Source organism: Jatropha curcas, chromosome 6 (genome assembly GCF_041381405.1).
Source record: "Jatropha curcas cultivar XTBG-Jc1 chromosome 6, XTBG_Jcur_1.0, whole genome shotgun sequence".
Lineage (NCBI taxonomy): Eukaryota > Viridiplantae > Streptophyta > Magnoliopsida > Malpighiales > Euphorbiaceae > Jatropha > Jatropha curcas.
In genome coordinates this window covers 12060315-12086437 of record NC_143156.1, presented here as the reverse complement: position 1 = coordinate 12086437, position 26123 = coordinate 12060315, and the positions used below count along the sequence as shown (strand labels likewise).

Below are 26123 nucleotides of genomic sequence, written 5' to 3'. Positions count from 1 at the left end.
GAAAAGGCTGTGAAAGGTTGATTCTTTCTATGTTTTTTCCTTTCTTGTCATTATTGATATTCACCTTTTGGATGTGTACTGAGTTGTCAGACCAGGGAGGATGTGACGTGTGCAATGATGGCTGGAGGAGAATGCTTGCCGTTTCGTACTTTTTCTCTCTCTTTTAACACTGAAAAAGTGCTTCTGGGTCTGTTTCTAAAGCACCTCAAAGAGAGAAAATTTCATGTATGTTTTGTAAAAGTTAATTTCTTTTGTCCATCCATGTTCATTTGATTGAAAAGATTCCCTCAATTATACATTCTTATTATTGATTAATAATTAATTAAAATTGTCCTATATTCTAATGCATATATAAAGATTGGATTCCAAGAGGAAACAATTCTTTTCCTGCAGAATATTTTGGTGTCTGGATGAAAGCATGGCAGAAGACTATTCAGAGGCACTTTTGAAGAAGAATTACTATGAGAATTGCCCGGGTTGTAAGGTTGATCGATACAAAGAGTTGAAGAAAGGACTGCCTATTCGAGAACTTTTCTCAATATGGATTGTTGTGCTTGGTACTGGTAAGCATTCTTATTGCCAGTTGTTGTTAGGCTTTCAGTTATTGAAGTTCTACGATATAATTTAGCATAGAATAGTGAACTTCTATAAAATCATATTGCCTTCGTCTTTTTGCATTGGTACTTTCAATGGCTTTGAATGATTGTTTATGTCCATTTTGTGCACATGTGTCTATGTGCATAATTGAGGAGAATATTGGCAAATAAATATATAATTTCTTCCGTAAAAATTCCGTAAAAATGTTGTGCAAGACGTAGGATATATCTAGGAAACCTATTTGCATCTTTTGGTTTTGATTGATCAAGGAAACTTTTTCGTAGGGTATTGAGTTAAGGAAACTAATTTGATTGGTTACGGAAACCTATTTTAATTAGACTGAATTTTTATAGTCATTAGATGTAGAACAAGGTGGAGCTTTGGAGGGCCCCACCGCCCCAAGCTCCCGAAAAACATATTTCTCAGAAAAAACAATGACATTTTCTCCTCCAAAGTTCAAAAAACTTCATTTTGCTCTCTAAAATTAAAAAATTATATTTTGCCTCTCAAACTGTATTTTCTGATTCCATTCTTGAAAGTCATATGGGTTTCAAATTTTTGCTTTGGTATTCTAATGGTTTTGAATGATCATATTTGTCCATATGGTGCAAATGTGTGTTTGTGCGTAAGTTACGAGAATATGGTGAATAACTATATAATTTGTTGCATAAAAATTCTAAGGTCATGGGTTTAGTATGTAAATGAGTTGTGGTATTTAGAAGCAAATAGTTTTTTTTTTTTTTTTTTTTTTTTTTTTTTTTTTTTTGTTTTAATGTAAAACATATTATGGAAACCTATTTGCATCTTCTGGTCTTGAATGATTACGAGATCTATTTGCATAAAGTAGTGAATTTTTACAATGCTAATAGGACGGAGCTCTGGTGGGACTACCGCTATCCCAAGCTCCATAAAAAAGTATTTCTTAGAAAAAAACCAACTGCCAGCACAAAGACAATATATTGTCTTAGAGTACTTTTATGGGTTTGATGGTATCAGGAATTTCAGTTCATTCTTTTTAGAGTTTTATGAAAATAGATTTATCCCCTAATTTGGTATAAATAAATTCTATAAAATTTTGTGGAATTCAATTACATTTCTATATTTCATGTTTGGTATGTAAAAGAAAGTTCATTTCTATTCTGTGAATTCAATTTTATACAACTGACTATAACTAAACAAATTTTCCATTCATGGAATTTCAAATGAATTACCTAAAACCTATGGAACTAAAACTTTAGACCAAAATGTGTATCCTCTGTCTTAGTCACACCCCCTGCCTCTCTCTCTCTCTCTCTCTCTCTCTCTCTCTCTTCTCTTCTCTCCTCCCTCATTTCCTCTACTTTCTATTTCTCTCTCTCTTTTCTTTTTCTTTTTTTTTTCCCTCCCTCTCTCTCTCTCTCTCTCTCTCTAAGGATATAATATCATCTGCACTCTATGTTTATTCTGAATATGAATTTCTGGAATTCAATTGAATCTATGTTTTAATTTTATCATATCAAACTTAACATTTTATCTAGAATTCATTTAGAAATAAATTCTATATTTTAGATCCATTTATATCAAATGGTGTTTTAGCAAAGAAAATTTTGGTGCTAGTCAGAGGATAATTCAGAGTTGGTGGCTGTGGATATGGTGTATAAAGGATCTCTACATTCCTCTCAATTTAGATTTAATTTACTAATGGAAATTTTTGGAGATGTTAAAAAATCAGGATAATAGAATAACAGTTTCTGAACACTGTTGATTTAGTACCTATGGATTCCAAATCATGTTTTTTTGTACTCAATTTTTTTTTTTTGGTTTTAAATATGCTTAATGCCAAACATCCTACCTTTTATTTTCGGGAAAAAAGTTTATAACATACTGCGTTCATTATGGAAAATGTCTAGTGGAAACAAATTATTTTGGATTCTTTGAACTGTATCTTATATTCATATCTTAATATTCTAGTAGATAAATAGTCCCACTGTAGCAGTATTACTTTGGTTTATAGCAGAATTGAGTGGCATTTAGTTCATTATTTACTGTTTGACACATTTTTGGTCTCCTGCTTCACTTGAACGAGTAGCAGTTGCATGTTGCTTAGTTATGCAATTCCTTGGACAAATATATGACCCCAGTGTTAATTTTTGCAGCATTACCAATATCATCTCTCTTTCCATTCCTTTACTTCATGGTAAGTGTGTGTGTATGCCTTTTGAATTAATTCCATTATTCTAGTTCATACCTGACATCTTTTTTAAGCCATATTTTTGTCTTTTTTTTTTAATATAAATTTTGTAGTTCTAAATCTTAAGACAATAAGGATGCAAACCAAATTTCTCAAATAAAAACTAAGGACTCCCCAAAAAAAGTTGGACAGATTTTCCAACATAGATGGGAGCCATAAAATTGCCCTTAAATTATTATGCCAGCAATTAATTAATTTAAATACACACACACTTAATAGATATCAGACTCTAAAAAATTTCTATAGCATCCGCCCATTCTAGCTTTCAGGTAACCTGATATTCAGCATTAGAATCCTGCACCCCAAGCTGTCCTATGTCATAATGGCTCCTAAACAGTAAATTCTAAAATACGACCAGTGCATAACTCTGTTATTGATTCTCAGTGTGGTCCAGAGTATATATTTGTACATATTTTACTGGTGTATATGAATGTGACATACAAAAAAATCCATACATGTTCATGTTTTTGTAGAAAGCTGTCAACTTGCCCAGGTTCTTACTGTCCTATGGCAGAAAAAGATATCAACTTCTCCACCTTTAGCGTTGCCATCTTGGTTTCTTTTCCTTTTCTATGTTTCACTTTCTTCAGTTGATTGACCATTGTTAACTGCAAAGTGTTGCTGGTTGCCACTCAAAGATATGGTTAAAGAAATGGGAAATTGTTGCAACTATCTCAACTTATGGACAACAAGGACAGAGATTATTCACCATATTCTTTTATGAATTTGTTTATCTAACTATCCATTCATCATTTCTTGGACACTTGCTGTATGTATTGGGTCATGGAGGGGATGATGATATCCAATTCGCACTAGTTTATCCTGGATGGCTTGAACTTCTTACAACGATTGGGAACTGAAACGTTGAAGGATAATCTTCAATTTTGAAGTTATAAATAATGGACCTCTTGTTTCAAAATTACACCCACGACACTCACTTGTCTCAAAATAGCAACTCTTTCTCTCTCTCTCTCTCTCTCTCAAACGCACAAATTTACATATGTATTTGTGTTGTGTTTCTTTGAGATTGTGAAAGTGATACTCGATCCTATTTGATGATTTATTTTGTTTTCTTCTCCTTTCTTTAGAAGATACAAAATAAAATCTTGATTTTACCACCAACAGATGTTTTGCTAGTGCATTTGGATTTCCATGTATCAACAATAATTTTAAAATCATACATACTTGTTCTAGAAATTTAACATTATGATCAATTTGTCATTGAAGGTTAGGGATTTTCATATTGCAAAACGGGAGGAAGACATTGGCTATTATGCAGGATATGTTGGTGAGCTTACACTTCATGCTTCATATTCATTAATGGCATATTTCAGGTACAATTGCACTTGTCATTACTAAACTTGGCACTTGATTATAAAATTGTTGACGTAAGATCAAATTCTTATAATTTGGTTACCAAAGTTTAATTCATGTTCTAGTTCTACTATGGAAGTTCCAGCAAAATTCTAATTGGATGGCCAAATTGTAAGAAATTGATCTTACAAGAAAACTTTAAAATCAAGTACCAAGTTTAGTGACCACAGTTGCAATTTTCTTGCATATTTTCTGGAGTCGAGTTCTAACAAGCCATTAAATATTTTTAAGGGTCTACATATATGCTTGGGAGAGCTTTGACTTCTGCTTTTTGGGGAATAGTGGCTGATCGCTATGGACGAAAACCTGTTATAATTATAGGGAATTTGACAGTGTTAGTAACAACTATTTTCTTAAGAACTCTTAGTTTTGCGTATCTAGTACCCTTGGGACTTTTAGTTTAAAATATCTCATGTTATGTTTTCATGATTGTATGGTCATTAATTGATCTCAGAGTTATCTTCAACACCCTCTTTGGCCTTAGCACAAATTTTTGGATGGCTATCGCTACAAGGTTTTTTCTTGGGAGTTTCAACGGTTTACTTGGACCTATAAAGGTAAAAATTTGCACTGTGATTTTGTTTTTTTAATTATCATCATTATTACTTAGGCATAGCTTTTATTATTTCTTGCATTTTGAATAAATTATATTGTGATTCTTTTAGATGCTTCTTGTATTCGATTATTTTCTCAGTTTTCCAATTTTATGTTTATTGAACAGGCATATGCATGCGAGATTTTCCGTGAGGAATATAGTGCTTTAGGATTGTCAACAGTGAGCTCTGATTAACTTTGTATAATGTCAGTTCTTGATTGCCTTAGTGACTCAATACTAAAGATATAAAATGCAATTTTAGGTGAGTACGGCATGGGGTATAGGATTGATCATTGGTCCAGCTCTAGGAGGTTTCCTTGCCCAGGTATTTGAGTTTATTAACTATTTACTCTGAGAAATTTCTTTATGTTTGGTGAATATTGGTACTTGCCCTTATTTAGGCATCGGAATCTGATCAAATGTGTATTCCTAAATGTCCCATTATTGGGATCCTAGGGATTTTAGATCAATAGGAACAAGTCAGAGCATGCATCAATTGGTTTTGTCAGGTCTAAAGTTTAGTTTGGTTATTTGGTTTTAGGTATTTGTAATCTAAAACTAAAAAATGGGTTCATCTAACAGAGGACTACTATATAGAAACAATTGGCTTAACACATTTAGTAAATGGGAGTAAAAGAACTCAAGCAAAAGCCAAAATAACTTTATCAACTTTCATATCTCGTTAAGGCCAAACCATCCTAAAAGAAGAGAGGGAAAGAAAAGAGGGATAGAGACAAATTTGCTATAATACTTTCATAGACACTCTGAAAGAATAAGATAATAAAAGAGCAAGCAATAAATTTACCCCTACAACTTCATGTGTGTTTACATGTATATGATTTCATATTAGCAAGTTTTAATAAATTTAATTATTAAATATAATTAGTATGCATGGATTAAAATGGTTTAAAATATATTTATTAAGTAGAATACAAAATATATAATTAACATATAAAAATTGATAAATATCAAATAAAACATATTTAACAATATTATGAAATTTTATTTCAATAAATCGTGAAAATTAAAAGTTTAGATGGTATAATTTCACTAGAATTCTAAAACTTATAAAGTTAATCGACATTAAACAAACATAGAATTTAAGTTTTTACTTTAAGAATATGTTTGTAATGTCAATGCACAAAAAGAGCAAATGATATGAATATTACTCATCTAATGATGAGAACATGTGTTAAAGCAATAAGTCAAGAAAAAAAAAAAAGCTTGTATAATATTGAAAAGGTGAATATTGTTTGGGGTGTCAAAATAGGTTGGCTGTCAGTAGGCATGGCCAAATCACGGTTCATGGAACCGGAACCGCCGGTTCGAACCGGTTCCGAACCGGAACCGGAACCGGTGCGAACCGGAACCGGAACCGGTGCGAACCGGAACCGGGACGAACCGGAACCGGAACCGGAAGATTCCGGTTCGGTTCCGGTTCCAGATATTCTGGAACCAGAACCGGCGGTTCCAGAAAACCGGCCGGAACCGGTTGGAACCGCCGGTTCTCCGGCCGGTTAGAACCGCCGGTTCGAACCGGCGGTTCTAGCCGTTGTAACTGTCAGATTTTGAATTTTTTTTTTTTTTGTAAATTTGTTGTAAAATCTCTTAATTACCCCTCCCAACGGCTATAAACGGCTATATAACGGCTAGTTTTAAGGGTATTTTGGGAAAAAAGAATTTTTGGATTTATTATAAATACCTCATTTTATTTACAAATTAATTACAAAAAAATCTCAACTCTCTCTACTTACTTTATCTCTACAATATACTACACTCTCTACTTACTCTCTATACAATATACTACACTCTACTCTATATTATTCATTTATTCTTCTCTACTCTATAATCTCTCTTATTAATTAATTATTGTCTCTATTTTTTTTTATTCAATTTTCCAAATTATATTTTATTATCATATAATGGCAAGTGGAGGAAACTCAAATTCGGGTAAGGGCAAGGGAAAAATTGGAGAATCATCTATTCCTACAAACGACATCTATAATATAATTCCCGAGCAATTTAATTTTGAGGGGTTTCCAAATGAAAGTTTGGATATTCCAACTCAAGAATCCGAATTTAATGAGCAATTTCAAGAAGATGAAGAACAAGAGCAAGAGCAACGAGCAAAAATTTTTACAAGAGCAAGACAAAGTTCCCATTTTTTTTTTTTAATTATGTTCAAACATTAAAAAAAAATTCAGTTGAAATTTAAAAAAAAAAATTATGTTCAACTGTTAAGTCTTTAAAAAAATAAATGGAATTCAAGTAATTTTAAATTTTTTAAGTGTATTTTTTAATTTTTTATGTTCCAAAAATTTTTTTTAACCCGTCTTCAAAATTTAAATTTTTTTTATTCTATTTTTTAAATTTTTTATGTTGAATTAATTTTTTTTTACACCGTTCTTCAAGATTTAAAATTTTTTAGGTGTATTTTTCAATTTTTTATGTTCAAAAAAGAAATTTTTTTAAATTTTTTAGGTGTATTTTTCAATTTTTTATGTTCAAAAAAAAATTTTTTTAAACCGGTTTTCAAATTTTAAAATGTTAAAATTATGCGATTCGCCGGAAAACCGATCGGAACCGTCGGTTTTGTAATCGGATCGGAACCGGAACCGGAACCGGAACCGGACGGTTCCAAACCGGAACCGGAACCGGTCCTGTACGGTTCGGTTCCGGTTCCAGAAAATCTGGAACCGGAACCGTGGCCAAGCCTAGCTGTCAGGTTCTACAAGAAATCGCTTGACACTTGACATGATTAGGATCAATATGAACATGATCCATTTAATAATCATGACAAATATATGAACAGAACATAAAAATTAAATAGGTCATATGAACACGACATGTATAACCCGTTTAATGATGTGGGTTAGAAAATCCAACTCAATTAATTAAATAAGTCGTATGTGGATCACATACATGTCAGAAAACCTAATATGTATAACCAGCTTGGTATATAATGTTATACATGAAATTACCTTTTTATCCTTAATTAAACGAGTTGGATGGGTTTCGCGAGCCAACCCATGACATAATTCTTTTAAACCTGTATCATATATGAGTCACCCGTTTATGATAAAAATCCATTTAAACTCAATCCTAACCCGCTTAATTTTTGTGTTTGGAAAATCGCGTTCCCATGTAATAACACATTTTGACACTCCTATTACAAGGACTCAAGACATTATATAGGAAGGATTAAAACTATATCAATTAGAAAATAGTTTATATTAAATTAGGGAGTTCAATGAAAGTAAACAAGAAGAACTACGAATATATTAATTAGAAAGCAGTTTATATTATGCGAAAAGAGAAGAAAAAACTTGAAAGAGAGTTAGAAGTTTGAAGCATTCAACTTGATTATTCCCTCAAGCTTGTTAGGGTATAAATAGTACAAAGGATGAAACTATATAGAAAATGAATCCCTTAATTACAACCTAATTTATAGCATCATATCATCTAATGCCATGCTAATATTAGCATATAATTGCAATATTCTAATACTTCCCCTCAAGCTAGAGCGTACATGTTATATGCTCCTAGCTTGTTACGAATGTATTCAAACCAGAGGATCTCTAAGAGATGTATTAAGGATATCTACCAATTGATCATTTGAATTGACAAAGGAGGTGGCAATATATCCTAACTCCATCTTCTACCTGATGAAATGGCAATATGTCTTTATATATTTTCTTTTCTCGTGGAGCACTAGGTTTAAGGCGATATGAGGTGTTGATTGATTGTCACAAATCAATTTTATCTATTTGACTTCTTCATTTTTCTTTTTTTTTTGGAGAAGTTACTTCAACCAAATAATTTCTCATGTGAACAACGTCATGGTTCGGTATTTTGCTTTTGCACTTGATCTGGCTACAACATCTTGCTTTTTACTCTTCCAGGATATCAAATTTACTCCAATCATAACACAATAACCTAAAGTGGATCGTCTATCGAGGGGACAACCTGCCCAATCTGCATCACAATATCCATCAATTTGCAAGTGATCCTTATCTTTATACAACAAGCCATGTCTAAGAGTTCCTTTGATATACCTAAGAATGCGAATCACTATATTTTAGTGACTATCACATGGGGATTGAAGAAATAGGCTAACCACATTTACCATAAAAAATTCAACCAATCTTCGATATTTACTAGGGTCTTCCAATATCTTCTCCTGTATATGAATAAGTTTAATGTTAGGATCCATTGGAGTGTCCACGTGTTTGCTATTTAACATGATAGTTTTTTCTTATATATCTAGAGCATATTTCATTTATGAAATAACAAAATGTGTCTTAGATTGTGCTATCTCAAGTCCTGGGAAATACTTGAGCTTTTCTTAATCTTTAGTTTTGAAAATGGTGAAACAAAATGTTATTTGAGTTGAGAAATCATTTCATGATCATTGCCTCTTATAACTATGTCATCAATATAGACCACTAAGTAAATAAAATTACTATGATCTCCATGCTAATACAGCACCGAATGATCGACTTTGACTCGTCCTAAATTGTTTGACAACAACACTAAATCTTCCAAACCATGCCTTTGGAGACTACTTTAAACCATACATAGATAAATGTAGACGACATACTAAGCTAGGCTACGCTTAGCAGCAAAACCCAGTAGTTGATCCATATAAAGTTCCTCCGCTAGCTCTTCATGTAAAACAACATTTTTGATATCAACTTGATGAAGTGATCAATGATGAATAGCTGCTAGGGAGATTAGAAATCAGACAAATGCTATCTTAGCCACAGGTGAAAAGGTGTTTATAATCAAGGCCATAGATTTGAGTGTATTGCTTAGCAACAAGATGAGCTTTGAGGCCATCAACTTTGGCATCTGGACCAATTTTGATAGTATAAACCCAAAGACAACCAACAATGGTTTTACCTTGGTGATGGAACTAATTCCTAAGTATCATTAGCATGGACTGTAGTCATCTCTTCGAGCATGGATTTTCACCATCTGGGATGTGATAATGCCTCACATACAATCTTTGATATAAGGACATTAGACAAAGGGGAAACAAAGGCATAAGATGAAAAAGATAAAAGATGATTGCTCAAAAAATTGTAAATAGATTAAGGGTTCTATGTAGAACGAATACGATTTCTAAGAACAATAGGTTTAGCTTCCTCTATTGGTAGCATGACCAGCGTAGGAGGTGATATCGATGTAGGAGATAAATCAATAGGTAGTGTACTTTCATCATTAAGAGAGTTAATAGTAGGCTGCTCTAAAGAGTTCGATTGGAATAAACTTGAAGAGGATGAGGGGTGGCCGGAAGATAGGAATAAGAAGAGCCTCAGAAATAAGACTTTGGTTAACTATGTTTTGGAGAAGTATTGTAACAGCCCAGCCCATGGTAGATATTGTCCGCTTTGGGCCACACAAGCCCGCACGGTTTTGTTTCTGGGCCAGGGAAACCTCCACTCTGCCAGCCCAAAACGCGTCTACCATGTTCAAGGTTGCCACCCTTTATGTATAGGACTTCCACCTTGTGCGTAGCCGATGTGGGATTCGCCTAAGGTGTTGTGCCCCAAACCTGGGATGTCACATACACCCCCCCTTAGGGACTCAGCGTCCTCGCTGAGGTTTGCCCCACCACCGGCCAGAGGGACAAGGCTTGGCTCTGATACCAAATTGTAACAGCTCAGCCCATGGTAGATATTGTCCGCTTTGGGCCACACAAGCCCGCACGGTTTTGTTTCTGGGCCAGGGAAACCTCCACTCTGCCAGCCCAAAACGCGTCTACCATGTTCAAGGTTGCCACCCTTTATGTATAGGACTTCCACCTTGTGCGTAGCCGATGTGGGATTCGCCTAAGGTGTTGTGCCCCAAACCTGGGATGTCACAAGTATGAAGAGGTCTCAAAAAAGGTTACATCTATAGAGATAAAATATTTATGAGTAATTGGGTCATTAAAATTTGTAGCCTTTTTAGAGATGGGAATATCCTCATAAGACACTCAATTGATTTTGGTTAAAGTTTTTCTTTTTTAAGAGTATGATCACGAACGAAACAGGTACACCCAAAAACACGAAGAAGAAGACTGTAGGGATCCTAGTTTGGAAACAGAATAGATTAAGTACTCTTATTTTGTAAATTTGAAGAAGGCATTTGTAACAGCCCAGCCCATGGTAGATATTGTCCGCTTTGGGCCACACAAGCCCGCACGGTTTTGTTTCTGGGCCAGGGAAACCTCCACTCTGCCAGCCCAAAACGCGTCTACCATGTTCAAGGTTGCCACCCTTTATGTATAGGACTTCCACCTTGTGCGTAGCCGATGTGGGATTCGCCTAAGGTGTTGTGCCCCAAACCTGGGATGTCACAGCATTAGATTAATAAGAAACAAGCAATAAGAGGAGCATCCCCTCGAAGTGGAACATTATTATAGATAAATAAAGTACAGGTTGTTTCAATAAGATGCCGATTCTTTCCTTTGACAACTCCATTTTGTTGAGTATGAGTACAAGAAGATTGATGAACAATTCTTTGAGAAGAAATGGAATGATTAAAATGGTGAGAAAAATACTCTTTTGCATTATCATTGCATAACATTTTAATGGAAACACCAAAATGATTGCGAATTTCAGCATAAAACTTTTGGACAATAGAAAATAACTCAGGACGATTTTTCATAAGAAATAACCAAGTACAACAGGAATAATAAATGTAACTTTGTTATTGACTTGCTTAGGAAAAGAAATGCGGGTTTGTTTGCCAAGTTGACATGACTCACACTCGAGAGAAAACAATGTTGAAAGAGTAGGAACTAATTGTTTAAGTTTAATGATATTGGAATGTCCAAAGTGGCAATGAAGGAGTTCGACGGAAGTAAGTGCAATTGTGGTTTTCGGTGCAGAGAGGTAATACAACCCTTGTGACTCATATCCTGCTCCTATCATTTCTCCGTACATTGGTCTTGCATAAAAACATAGAGGGCTATAAAGGATACAATACAACTAAGTTGTTTGGTCAATTTGCTAATGGAAATTAGGTTTATGGACATTCTAGAGAAATGACACTGAGGTTAAAGTAAGTAAAGGAGAATGTTGTACTTCCCTAATTCCTTTAATTACAATTAACCATCGGCTAGAGTGACTGTAAATGTTGGAGGAACAAAAAGAGCGGAGGAGAAAAGTTTCATTTCTAGAAATATGGTCAGAACATCAGTGGTTGTGGATTTGGTTAGACAAGCAACTAAATTACTAGAATAAGAGATGGTAGATGACTGTTGTTTAGCTTGTTGTTTGGACGCTTGAGATATTAAATACTCAATGTAATCTGATCCAGTCAAAGTGATAGAATTGAGTGATTAATCAGGTAATGGGAGAAGTCCAGTTCCACTAGTCTGGGCCAAATGAGCAACAAGCCTACCAGTATTGATGGATTGATTTTGTGGTCTACCATGCAGTTTCTAACATGCTTGTCTTGTGTGACCACCCTTGTCATACTAATTACAATATGACTTGGACCTTTGCCTTTCCATTTTTTATGACCACTCTATCCTTGTTGACGCTGTACAACAAGCACAGATATTTCAATTTCAATTCTGGGAGTGACAGAGATTCGAAGAAGATGTGCAAAGATATCCTCAAGAGTAGGAATTATGTCAATACTTGGTCCCTTATAGAAGCAAGATAAGACCAAAGTCTTATTAGAGACAAATCCATAAAGAACTTGTCTCCCTGTTGTTCTCGTGCAACAATGTTTTCTGAGAAGGGCATAACATAATTAAATTCATCTCTCAACGTCTCCATTGTTCCAAGCTAACTCGCCATATCCTGTTGATTTTATTGTAAATGGCCAATATTGGAAACAAATTTGTACATAAATTAAATGTCATCAATATACAAAGTTCTAGCTTTAGTCTAGGCCTTACAACAGGTTTTGCAGGATTGAAACAGAGTTAGCAATTTAGTGTCAACAGGATGCCATAAAAGACTACATAGTTGTGCATCAATGTCAGTCCAGTTTGTGTTAGGATTTCTAGTTAAGGATTGGGTCAGAGGACGATGAACATGAAAATCTAAATCTGACATTCCTTTGCTCTTGTTTGGATTCTTAGGTCAACCTATTTTTAATATTAATTCAGCTCGATAAAGGGAGACTGAAACCTTAGAGTTCAATGGAAGAGAGAATTTCGGTCTCTTGTTTTTGTTGAACTATGACTTACGTTTTATTGCTGCAATTACCCCATAAATAGGCAAGAATTATCACAGAAATAGAAGTCCTATTGCAGGCTTCCTAATAAAAGAAAACTTCCTAATGAAAATAAACTTCCCAAACAGCAGTTTTGTTGAAAAAGGAAATAACGACCAGCTAACCCAACCCACGAATGCATCTATAACATTAACCCCTTCCCGCTGAAAGAGCTTGTCCTCAAGCTCCAAGGAAGACATCTTCTGTAGGCGTACCATCATCCGTATTGCCCAATTCCACCCGAAAGAGTTTCTTGCATTGATGGGTTGCGGAATAGGGCTCATCACACTTGTAACACAACTCTTTAGTCCTTTCTGCCATCTCCATTCTGCTTAGTCTCTTGATGAAGAGGGATTAGTTGTTGACTGGAGAACTAGCCATTGTAGAAGAAGTTGGTAAGGTACTGGTATTTCTTGTTTGCAAGTTCTTTGAATCACCCAAACTTGTTTTAGGCGGCTGCCACACCCCCTTGCTACTGTTGATAACTTTTTGGAGTTGTTGTTTTTGGTCATATGCCCTGGCTAAGCTCATGGCAGCGGACAAGTCTGGCGGTCTGAGTAATTGGACATCCACCTTATCAAGTCATCTAACCCAAAAACGAATAAACCTGCATGTAGATGTTCTGGTACTATTTCGTTAGCACGCCCCAATTTTTCCTGAAATTGCCTTGGGTACAGCTCTATTGTTCCCGTCTGTCTAAGGGTGACTAACTCTCCAATTGGGTTACTACTCTCAGGGGGCGCGAATTGTTCAAAACAAAATTTCAAAAAGTCTGCCCAATGCATTGAACCCATAGCCCTCTTCAATTGGTAATACCACATCTGTGCTCCTCCTAAAAGGTGAAAAAACCAGCTAGTCCCACTTTTTCTGCTTCAGTTGCATTTTGATTCTGAAATGATTGTTCGCAAAGATGAGCCCAAATTAAAGGTTCTTCCGTTCTGTCATAAGTTGGGAAATCTAATTTTGCATACTTGGGAACCGTAGACTGGTAAGGAAGTGTAGCGCCGGCGCCGGCGGTTCATCCATTGCTGTTGCTTGCTTCGCTTCCGTTAGGTATTGGCTTGTTGGCGTCGAGTCCCAAGCCGGACAATTGTTCTTGGAGTATTTGTGCAAGTCTCTCACGTAGAAATTGTTCCATTGCTGATAATTTTGAGTCCGTAAGGCAACGTTCTTCCTCTAATAGAGCATGGATGTCGTCGCCCATTGTTTTTGGCTCTGATACCAAATTGTTAGGATTTCTAGTTAAGGATCAGATCACAGGATGATGAATGGGAAAATCTAAATCTGACTTTCCTTTGCTCTTGTTTGGATTCTTAAGTCGACGTATTTTGAATATCAATTCAGCTCGATAAAGGGAGACTGAAACCTTAGATTTCAATGGAAGAGAGAACTCCGATCTCTTGTTTTTGTTGAACTACGACTTACGTTTTATTGTTGCAATTACCCCATAAATAGGCAAGACTTAGTGCAGAAATAGAAGTCATGTTGCAGGTTTCCTAATAAAAGAAAACTTCCTAATGAAAATCAACTTTCCAAACAGCAGTTTTATTGAAAAAGGAAATAACTACCAGCTAAAGAAATCAACCCAACCCACGAATGCATCGATAACAGTTTGTCCTATCCATGGCAACAATATGAGTAGCATTTTCTTTTAAGAGGTCGTCATAAACCCGTCCCATAAACCTTAACTCTATCTAAGCATGCCAAGAGATGTAATTACTATTACCTTGTAATTTGACAGTAGTAATAGTAGATCTTGAGAGAAGAGGTTTAGAAAGACCTGGAGTGAAAGATTCACCGATCTCAAGCACGTTTTCGGCCATGTTGAGACTGAAGACTTGACATGACAGTTTTGAAGTTACTGTTTTTACCTTGACAGAAGGAAGATGATCCGAGTGAGAGAGTAGTGGGGATGGTCACCGGCTTCTTGCGAGGCTGTAGCTATGCTTTTCGGTTGGAGAAGTAGCTAGAAAACGGCTCACAAGCTGGCGCATGGATCAGAGCCTAAGATTCTGTGGCAGTGTGCAGTGATCAACGGCTAGGCTTCTAGCAATGAAATTACTTGAGGGATGCTTGAGATTAGAAATGGGTAGGTTCAGTTGGCAGTAGTTTTGTGACAGAAATGAGACCAGAGACAGAGACAGCAACAACAGAATATGGAAAGAAAATGAGGGTAAGAGGAGGAAAAGAATCAGACCTCATTAGGTTCTGATACCATGTGAAAAGAGAAGAGAAAACTTAAGAGAGAGGGAGAAGTTTGAAGCTTTTAGCTTGATTATTTCCTCAAGCTTGTTAGGGTATGAATAGTACAAAGAATGAAACTGTATGGAAAATGGATCTCATAATTACAGCCTAATTTACAACATAATATCAGCCTAATATCAACCTAATATAAGCATAATCTCATCACGTAATTGCAATATTCTAACATATTGTACACAAGCTTGAATTTGAAATCTAGATATACTTGCTTCTATGCTTTTATAATATTGAAAAGATGTATACAATTGTATTTATAGTGATTCATTGAAATGAGAATTGAAGAATGAAAAATATATTAATTAGGAAGTAGTATATATTAATTAGAGACTCAATGAATTAAAGGAGAATTAAGAATATATTAATTACTAAAAGAATTTACATAGCAAGCTAAAATTAGGAAGCTAGTATAACTATGGCATTATAAACTAATTTAATTATTGAAAAACCCTTTTTAATAGCTTTTTTTTTAAATATAAATCATATCTATATACTTTTTGGTCAGTTTGTATTTCTTGAAAGTATTTCATTTTCATTGCTTGTATAGAATCATTGTTCCTGATTAGTTTGCATTGTCTCAGTCTTACTCTTATCTCTCTCTCTCTCTCTCTCTCTCTCTCTCTCTCTCTCTCTCTCTCTCTCTCTGTGTGTTTTTCTGCCACCTCCTTTTCTGCTAATTAGTTGTGCTTCTAATGTTTGTGGACAACTTGACACTTCAGCCAGCAGAGAAATATCCAAATATTTTTTCGAAAGAATCTTTGTTTGGGAGGTTAGTGTTCTAATTTTGTTGTAAGATATTGATTTCTGAATGGTTTTATATTTATGTACTTTTTCTATTAGTATAATGGTATCCCCAACATGATTTATAATGCAGATTTCCATACTTCCTACCCTGCTTCTGCATGTCAGTTTTTGCACTGGGGGTCACAATTGCTTCTTGCTGGCTTCCGGTACTTGTCTTAATAAGCTATTTCTTGTGCACTTATGCTTTTTATTTTATTTCAGAGTGATTTTTTGTTATACATTTAAAGAATTATTATGTCTAGCACTTCTTTTTTTTTTTTTTAATTATTCTCTAATTGTACTTAGCTACTGATTTGATGGAATGGAGCTGAGTTCCTAATTTAATCTTCTCCACATTGTAAAGAAAGTCTTTATTATGCTGCGTTTATTTTTTTTATTTCCTATTGGGTATAAATTAGTCAAGACACTAAGGCTTGGCTTGCTAAATATTTGAGCTGCATGCCATTAGAACTTGGGTTTGCGCTTGAATTCAGTTTTAAGTTATTGAGAGTGGAGTAAAGTTTGAATATTGCAATAGTGCTTGTGAGCTTTAATCAAGTATCTAAGTTTATTTACTAATTTTATTGTGTATCTATAGTTATCAAATATGCATCTATGAACTAAAGGTCGAAAATGAGCTCACTAAATTTTAATCTTCTGTTTGAAACTAATAACCAATGCAAGCCCAACCACCATCTAAGAAGCAAAGTTTCATAAAGCATTCATGATAATTTCTGTGCTCCAAAATACAAGTAAATGCTAAAACGGGACTTTGAATATAGGGTTGTTCTTATTTTACCAATGGTTTTACTTCGCATAGTAGATATTAGTTTTTCTATTCCAAATCAGGTGAGGTGTCATTAGTCATTACTAAGAGACATTCCAACGTGTGGTAAATAAGATACTTTAATTTGTTCTAATAAGATAACAAAAATGAAACATAGGAAAATCTACATTCTCTAATATTTATATTTATTCTAATGAAATATCAGACGAAAAGGGACAGTCCTAGAAATGGTATAATGAAATTCATGCATTTTTCTGGTGGGTTCTTATAGAAAGTATTTGTATTATTTGACTGACAGGGATAACAAACACTAAAATTTTAAAATTTGTTATAAAAATGTAAAATAAATCTTTACTGCAATAAAGACACCTTCCTTTTTTTTGCAGGAAACACTGCATACGCATGACAAACATAGTTCTTCAGTTGATGATACAGTAGACGATAAGGAAATTGGATTTACTGGGTCTAAAAGAAATGAAGGAAAACCAGACAACGAGGGAAATAAACCAACTTCTGAGGAAAGCCTCCTAAGGAATTGGCCTTTAATGTCATCTATCATTGTATATTGTGTTTTCGCTCTTCATGATATGGCTTATGGAGAGGTATTTCTCATACCAAGTCTTAGCATGCAATATTTCATTGACTGTGCTTGTGGATTCAATAATATTTATTTTATCAATATCGTAGTAGAATATCTCTATTTTAATCTCATTGTTAATAATATTTTGTCCATTTGCATTTTTAAGTAATTGCCTCAGGAGAGTGTTAACTCTCTGTAAAACTTGTTGATGTATTGCCTTGATCAGTAATAACCAATTCCCCACTTTGATGAAAGCTTGTTGGTGTAGAATGTTGCCGATCCAAGAGAACTTCAAAATGAGACAACAACACAATAGTGCTTTTTCTCATGAAAGAATCTTCTTTGTGTTTTAGGGCATCTCTTAATAGAGGATTCTCTTGTATATGGTTTTTTCTAACTTGCTGCACTGTAAAATATCATAAGATCAAACAACCAAAGGACACTAATTTTTATTGAACGGTTGAAGTAGTTTTGATTCGTAAATTTCCTGAAGATGCTAGAAGCATTGGGATTTGTTGATATTTGGATGGCATGGGTAACTGCTCATAAAGACCCTCTTTAAACTGGCCTTTCATTTTCAAACAAGCTTGATGCATAGTGTATGATACTATTATGCATTGGTAGAATTAGTCGTGCCAGCTGATCCATATCATTAAGCTGAGGAGAAGAAAGTTGAGCTTTACTTTTGTCTAGTTAGCTCTATCGTTGTGACCCCAACTAGTAGCTGTTTCCCACTAGCATTAGTATCTGCAGTACCATATAACAAAAAATAACACCACCATTGATTGTTGCCACAATAAATATCACCATTTTTTGATAGAACTCAAGATAACATAAGCTATTACATTTCTAGCATTCTTAGTTAGATCATCAGTATAATGAAGGGTAGCTTTATTGTCATTATGACTGCCTAGTTCTTTTGGAAGTGTTCTAGAGTGAAACAAATGTTAATACTTGCCCTTTTAATAAATTAGCATGAATCCAAAGTCTGTGGGTTCCAATTGCTGTTGTCAAGATTTATTTAGAACTTAATGAACTATAATTGTCAATGTGAAATAAGAGGTTCCTGATTTAGAAATTGCAGTTAAGACTGGGTTCAGTTTCCAATAGAAACTTCTGCAATGCTGCCAAATTGAACTATTATTTTATGTTATGTTATTAGTTTTTCATGTCTGATTGGATATATGTTATTAATTCAATGTATCTTCTATAGATATTTTCACTATGGGCTGTCAGCCCTAGAAAGTTCGGGGGCCTGAGCTACTCAACTGAGGATGTTGGGGAAGTTCTCTCCATTTCAGGTGTGCAATAAAAGATTGGATCTTAGTGCATAGACTATCTCATAATAAAGTTACTATTAGCTTCATCTATCATCATCATCATCATCATCACTATTCTTTTTTCTTCTATATATTTTTTAATTTTCTTATTACCAACACTGTCCCTCATCATCAACTTTTTCAACACACAAAGATGGATCCAGAATATTTAGTTATTGGGGGCAATAAATAAAAGTAATAATTTAATGGGGAAAAAAAGTAATAATTTAGTGGAGAAAATTCATATTATTTTAATCATATATACTGAAATATACTTTGCTGCACCACCACCTCCACAAACATATGCTCTAGTTTATGTTAAAAAATTGATCTACCTGAATTTAATTGGGAGGGTGATCTAAAGAATCGGCATGATTGGTTGAATCCAATCTTATGGAAAGCATCTTCAAATACCATACTGTGAGGAATGATTAGGAGTTGGTCGGAGAATATAACAGCACACGGTGGCATAGTCTTGCTTTGACTTTGAATAGGGGACAGTTAATTCCCATTCATTATGAAAGGGAATTGTATTCCGATCTATGTGCTCTTACTCAAGGGGACAAGGACATTGATGCCTACACCTTGGAGTTCCTTAAGCAAGTTGCTAACAGTAACGTCGAAAAGACATTAGCAATGTAAAATTCTTGAAAGTATTGGTGGGCCTAATTAAGGCATTCAGGTTAATTTGAAGGTTATTTTCTTCTATTGCTGAAGCTGCAATTATGCGAGGGAGGGACGCTGAGAAGAGGAATTAGTATATGATGGACTTGATGAAAATGACATTCAACTCTTATGCCAGCCAAATCTTTCCAACTTTAATAGTCTAAGTCAACGTTCAACGAATTTGAGTGTTAAGATTCTAGAGGAAAAAGGGTATAGTTACAAGAAGTGCCTCAAGAATACAGAACATTACTGTGGTTCGATGGAAAAAGGACGATGCAGTCTATAAAGACAAATGAACATGAAGAAATTATAGCCCAATTGACTACTAGGGTCTAATGAATATGAAGGTCAAGAATATTTGATTTATATTCTGTTGCTTACAACAAATCCTTCGAGGTTGTACTCTTCAGAAGAAGTGGAGAATGATGTAGTTTATATTCCCCCCACTCCTTTCAACTTATTTATCTTCTTTTGATGGTAGGAAATATGGTAAGTGATTTATCTATGTTTAGTAGGCAATTTAAGTGTTTTATATTTTAGAAGGACTACTTTTAACAATTTCTATTTTAGTTTTCTCTACATAAGGTTGTAGCCTCTATAGGCATATTTGGCTTTTAGTTGAATTGAAGTACTTGGTGTGAGAATTTAGGGTTCTAGACGGATGAAGCAGTGTACTTAATAGTCATATCAAAAGATGTTTCATGCAATTTTTCTTTCTTTTTAAGGCCATTTCTATTGTTATGTGCTTGATTTTCCTTTAAATTAGCCAACCTCATTCAAATATACATCTTACAACCTAATTACTTCACTTTATATTCGAAATCCATTAGAGTTTGTAGCTCTAGTTCATAGGATAAAAGATATATCATATAAATATAAGTTCAAGACTAGGAGAATATTGTTGAGTGGAAACAACATAAACATCTCTAAACTGTCATTTGTGGTATGTAATCTGAATTGAATCACAAATAGAAGAAGGTAATTATACTGCAAAAACTAGGTCTAACAATGCTGCAGTAAATTGAGACTTAGTAGAGCCCGACATCCATGCTTTTTGGTCATAATTGTTGCACACACACAATACAAATATATGCAGAAAATATCTGACGAGTTTTTTGAATACTAGGTTTCAGCCTTCTAGTATTTCAACTTTCTTTGTATCCATGCTTGGAGAGGATTTTTGGACCCATAACGATATCTCGGATAGGAGGGGTAACTATTCCATATTGTCCAATGCTTGTATGCTTTATGCTGCTAATGTTTATTTTGACATAATTCCTTTTTTTATATATATATTTTTTATATGCAGATTATATCTATTCCATTGTTGGCAAGTTACCCTTTTATTGCTAAGTTATCAGGGTTCAACCTTACCCTTTTGTTAAATTGTGCTTCTGTAGTGAAGAATGTTCTATCTGTAAGTGCTCTACAACTCGAAGTTTTCTTATAAAGTCATCCACATTATGCACTTTCTCTTTTGAAGTGCAGACCATTCTCCTCTTTGTTCTAAAAGTATTTTTTTTTTTTTTTTTTTGCCTTACAAGAAACTATATGTGTAGTGTATGACGTCTGCTATTTGAAACCTTTTTCACTAAGAACTAAAAAACAAGAAAGGTGAATATTTGGATCCAATAATCCAATAATCCATGATTGAACTTGTTGGAAAGCTCAGTTTTTGTTGCTTAGTATGTGGTCACATTTTAGCTTAGCAGTGTTATTAACATTGGGCGCCTGTTATGGTCCTAAATTTGTGATCTAGTTATAGATCTGTATGACTGAACATAAAAGTAGAATCAGGCCTCATTAAGAGAGAACCCTACAACTTCTTAGAGCTTGTTTGAAAGAACTCTAACTTTGAGTTTTGGGAACTCAAATCCTTCATAAAATTCTCTTTTTATTCCCTTGTTTCTCCTTCAAACCATGCTTACTTTACTTGACAGTAAACTAGAATTTCAGTTACAGTGGAAATTATCTGCTGGATAGAAAGGTTTCAAAAGAAAAGACAGCACTAACTCGCTCCAGAAATTCAAACTAATTAAGAGAATGTCAGCAAAAATCTCACAATTCCAACAGGCATAAATTAGATATTGGCAGCCCAATTCATTAGAACCACTTCCTAAAAACAGCTGATCCTTTAGCCCTGCTTGTTTTACTTTATTTTGGAAATTATTATTGGTGGGCTAGCATCTCTACACAAAGAATTGTTGTGTAGCTTATTGCTTATACACGCTGGATATTTTTTAACCTAATCCTCAAAATGCTTTTGCATGATCAGGTGTCAATTATAACAGGCTTGTTCCTTCTGCAGAACAGAGCTGTGGTAAATATCTTTCCTTAGTTGGTCTATTGTATCTGCATTCTATGGTAATTAAATTAATCTAACTGCAAATTGAACATCAGAGTCAACACCAAAGAGGAGCTGCAAATGGTCTTGCTATGACAGGGATGTCTCTTTTTAAAGCAGCTGGTCCACTTGGAGCTGGTGCCCTGTGAGTGTCCTTCTAATTTTTTTTTTTTTTTTTCTAATTTTCATAAACTGGTATGTAAAATGTTTTGTTAACATCGAAAAAAATCAATTGATGATAATATTCAAGTTTAGACTTGGATCTAGAGAAGTGTGGCAGTAAGGGATGAAGATAGAATTATCATGCAATATTTAGTTTCTAATGGTGGAATGAACATGTTTTGGCCATAAAACTCTCAAACAGCTAAGCTAGTTTCATCTAAAAGTTCACTTTTTTAAAAGTCATTTCGTGACAATTTCAAACAGATACTAACCGTTGCTAATGCTACTATACTTCTATGGTAACCCTCTAAAATGACACCAAAACTGCATAATATGAGTTCAAAAACTTTAGGTTGACTATCAATCAACCTCATAATCATTTGCAAAATGCCTCTACCTCAGAGTTCCATGGTTAATAGGTAAAAAGCTCATTCTCCTTACGTAGACCTCCTTATACTGCTGTTCACAATGTGATATTTTGGTAGTACAGGCACTAAAAAGGAAGAGGACTAGAATTGCTCGGAGGGAAGTTGTCATGTAGGATTTACGGTTTTGAATATTAGCGAGGATATAGCTACAAACAAAATAGAATGGAGCAAAAAAATCATATAATAGACCCTAGTTAAATTTTGTTGCCCAATTTATGCTTTTTTCTTTTTATTAGTATATTAATATATTAAATGACTTTGTCTAGTGGTTGAAGCGCACTAGACTCCACCTAGACGATTGCATGATCAAGTCGTGAAATCCGCATCTAGGGAAATACTTTAACATAATCAAACTATTAATCAGGATGTGGGGGATATCCTTGTTGAATGCTAAAAAAAATATATATCAATGATTTTAAAATTCCCCTTCAAAAATTTTTTTTTTACAAAAAATATTTTAGATTTTTTTTCGACTTATACTCTGCTTTGTATTGATATTAATTTAATTAGACCTATTAGAAACAAACAATTCATATAGCCGACCCCAATTAGTTTAGGACTAAAACTTGTTGCCTTTGTGTGGTTATTTTTTTTTTAAATTATAAAAAATTATTCTTTTGTAGTAGCACAGATATTAATGAGTTGGCTTCTCTTCTTCTTCTACTACTACTACTACTAATCTATTTTAAACACTTAATGTGCCATTTTCTAAATATTTTATGCAATGCATTTTAAGATATCTATAACCTGCTATGTTGCCTCTTGATATAAATATGTATTGAATACTAAGAACTTTGGGTGTTTGTAGATTTTCTTGGGCACAAAAGCACCGGAATTTGGCATTTCTTCCAGGTATGTTATTTGATTAAATTTGTCATCCATTGCTGTTGCTAAACTATAATAGAAATTGTTCCAAATCCAATTATCACAACCTACCTATTGCTAAAAACCTATGTTGCACGAGAACGGAAACTATGAAATGCGAAATGATACGTGGAAAAAGCATTTAAAATATAATTTTATATGGAAAAATAACATTTTATACAAGAAAATAGACACGTGAAAATGTTTGTGGCTAGAAGTTTTCGTGCATCATAGCTCAAAACCATATATGCCCAAATCAACACCATATATATATTCTGAAGTCATTTATAAATGCTCAAACATTATTTAACTGAAGTAGAAAAAGCCACGTAAGGACATGCACATTTTAGTTGGAAGATTTTTTTTTTTTAACCCCACCATAAATGTATAAGACACAAACCTCCATTTATTTCTTAATTTTTTAAAACTTTTTATTATCTTATTTATCTTCTTTTTTTTAAAAAAAAATCAAATATTTATCATGACTTTCTCTATTCCAAAATGAAATCGGTAAGAATGAGATGGAATAAATTAAAGAGCAATAATGGAACTAGGAGTGGCCAGTGAATTTAATTTTCTTTTTTTTAATATAGAAAAGTTTACCTTTATCTGTAGAACAGTGATATTTTTCAATATCGTTTCCTTTAAAAGTTGAAAAATAATTTTCACGCTCTCTAATTAACTTTTCTGGTTGCGCCACGGTAAAGAGGAAAATAACAATTGAATAAGGATATGTAAATTGTTCTAGCTATGTGTCATTTTTAATGTTTTTCAATTAAATAGCTTTCTTTCCAAAGTTTCAGTGTAAATCATTTCTACTATGTAAGTACAGTTGAAAAGTGTTTAACAAAAATTAATGTGGTCCAAAAATTATATTAAATTGTTTCAGATTTAACAACTGCAATTTTTTTATAGAACCAACAGCAATTAATATAAGAAAAACGGCTTATATAAAAGTTAGCTTGATCAGTCTCGATTGCAACTTTTTTAAGATTTTTTTAATTCCAGCACAACTTTTATTTTTTAACAAAGAAAATACTAAATTTAATAAATTAATTTTAATATTAGCCTTCGACTCAATTCCTGTCAATTAATTGGAATTTGCTCATGTGGATTATTATCTTTAAATGAAAGAAATAATTCAGTAAAGATTGGGGCCTTAGTAACTCAACTGATGTATGCTAAACACGTTGTTTAACTCCAACATCCTGCCTCTTTTCTCTTTTAAGATTCCGATTGGGAAAAAAGAAAGGAAATTTCGAGGCTAAACAATGCATTTAATATATTTTGTTGGATGTATGTTAAAAAATTATAATTTAAAATAAAAAATATATTTGGAGTTTCTTTAAAAACATTTTTTTTCCGCCGTTTCAAATCGTGATTGCCGAATTTAAACTAAAACTGTCGATTCTGATTTCAAAAAATGAAAGAACCAAAACTGAAGCATAAATACACGGTGTCGGTTACAGTTTGGAACTGAGAACCATTAACCATGTTTTGGTGTCAGTTTTGAATAATTTAATTTTACTAGGCTCCAGTTTAAAACGGAACCGTGATCATGCCTAATTAATTATAGGGGAAATGGATATACAGGTACTATAGGTAAGTTTGTTTCATCAAATTTTATGCAGTATTTTGAATTGGATACACCTCTAATTATTATACCCAGTAGCTGATGTTTCTAAATGCAGGTAACCATTTGGTCTTCTTCATCTTAAATGTGATTGAAGCAATTGGAGTGCTGATGACATTTAAGCCTTTCCTAGCTCAGCGGTGAAACAAAAACGAATGAAATGGCCATCATCTACTTGGGTGCAATACAAAATTCAAAACAAAGAAGCATATATTCTTTGTCTATTTTCATTAATAATGACTTTACATTTACATTTAGATTGGTCAGTTTGTATTTGTTGTTCTTAGTAAATAGGAAAATGCCATCTTGCTCTTTATATCATCCAAACAACCAGCCAATCACTATTAACATAGCTTTCAAATTTCATAGTTAATCAACTTCGAATACCAAACACCAAGATTAGTTGTACCCTTTGTGTATTTCAAGACTTTCTTTTTGGCTGGCATATGAAATTCACCAGGAAAATTCATGAATCTTGAAATTAAACTTACTGATAACATTAAGTCAGGCCTCGTAGTGGTCAAATAAAACAAATTACCTGTTAGACCTATAAAAAGATACATTAGAAGGTTTTTCACCATCATCTTTAGAAAATTTTTCATTTGGGGATAGTGGAACAACTACAGATTTGGAGTTTTGCGCGTTAAACTTCTTCAAAACATCTAAAGCATATTTCTTTGAAGACATGAAGATATTTGCCTTCCATTGATGAATATCCATCTCCAGGAAATAATTCGTCAAACCTAAGTTTGACATTTCAAATTTTTGCTTCACATTTGACGTGGATGTAACAAACTTGAATAAATTCCTGTAACAAGGGGATCATTAGCATATAAAGAAAGAATAAATAACTTTTCATCATAGCAAGCTTTCACATAGAATGTAGCTTTATTTTCACTCCTAAAACCTTAATGTAGCATATAATTGTCAAATATGCTATAGCAAGCTCTTAGAGCTTGCTTCGAGCCATAGAACGCTTTCTTGAGTTTATAGACTTTATCTTCCAACCATTTAACCAGAAAAACCTATAGGTTGATGAACATAAATCTCTTCCTGAAGTGAACCATGTAAAAAGTTAATTGAACATAAGATGAAACACTTCCTAGCCATGTTGAGTTGTAATTGCTAAAAGCAATCTAATTATATCACGCCTGGCCACTGAAGCAAAAGTGTCTCCATAATCAAGACCAGCTTGGTGAGGAACCCTTTATCAGCAGTCTTGCCTTATGCTTGACGATAGAAGATCATGATTTTGCCTTATGCTTGAAGATAGAATATCATGATT

The 26123-nt window shown here is 33.9% G+C and overlaps 1 protein-coding gene across 2 annotated transcripts; it reads left to right on the top strand.

The window, feature by feature from the left end:
* On the top strand, nt 1-25246 carry LOC105644236 (protein ZINC INDUCED FACILITATOR-LIKE 1). 2 transcript variants are annotated; one of them, XM_089722515.1, is made up of 18 exons: nt 1-225; nt 394-563; nt 2733-2773; nt 4055-4115; nt 4433-4535; nt 4656-4758; nt 4923-4976; nt 5059-5121; nt 15992-16041; nt 16147-16222; nt 17229-17444; nt 18636-18723; nt 20534-20619; nt 20717-20824; nt 21683-21727; nt 21808-21896; nt 23150-23193; nt 24897-25246. In XM_089722515.1, exons 2-18 carry the CDS (start codon nt 419-421, stop codon nt 24980-24982), a joined length of 1458 nt encoding a protein of 485 aa, XP_089578641.1. In that variant the 5' UTR covers nt 1-225; nt 394-418; the 3' UTR covers nt 24983-25246. The 2 variants fall into 2 exon arrangements, with proteins under 2 accessions (XP_089578641.1, XP_012084910.1); XM_012229520.4 differs by having other exon boundaries at nt 2-225; nt 358-563.
* Nucleotides 25247-26123: the final 877 nt, after the last annotated feature.

Excerpts from the sequence above, each read along its gene's own strand:
- LOC105644236 (XM_089722515.1), top strand. The coding sequence starts at position 419 with ATGGCAGAAGACTATTCAGAGGCACTTTTGAAGAAGAATTACTATGAG. Across the intron at positions 4,536-4,655 it reads ATTATAGGGAATTTGACAGT|AGTTATCTTCAACACCCTCT; the intron begins GTTAGTAACAAC and ends AATTGATCTCAG. Across the intron at positions 5,122-15,991 it reads TAGGAGGTTTCCTTGCCCAG|CCAGCAGAGAAATATCCAAA; the intron begins GTATTTGAGTTT and ends TTGACACTTCAG.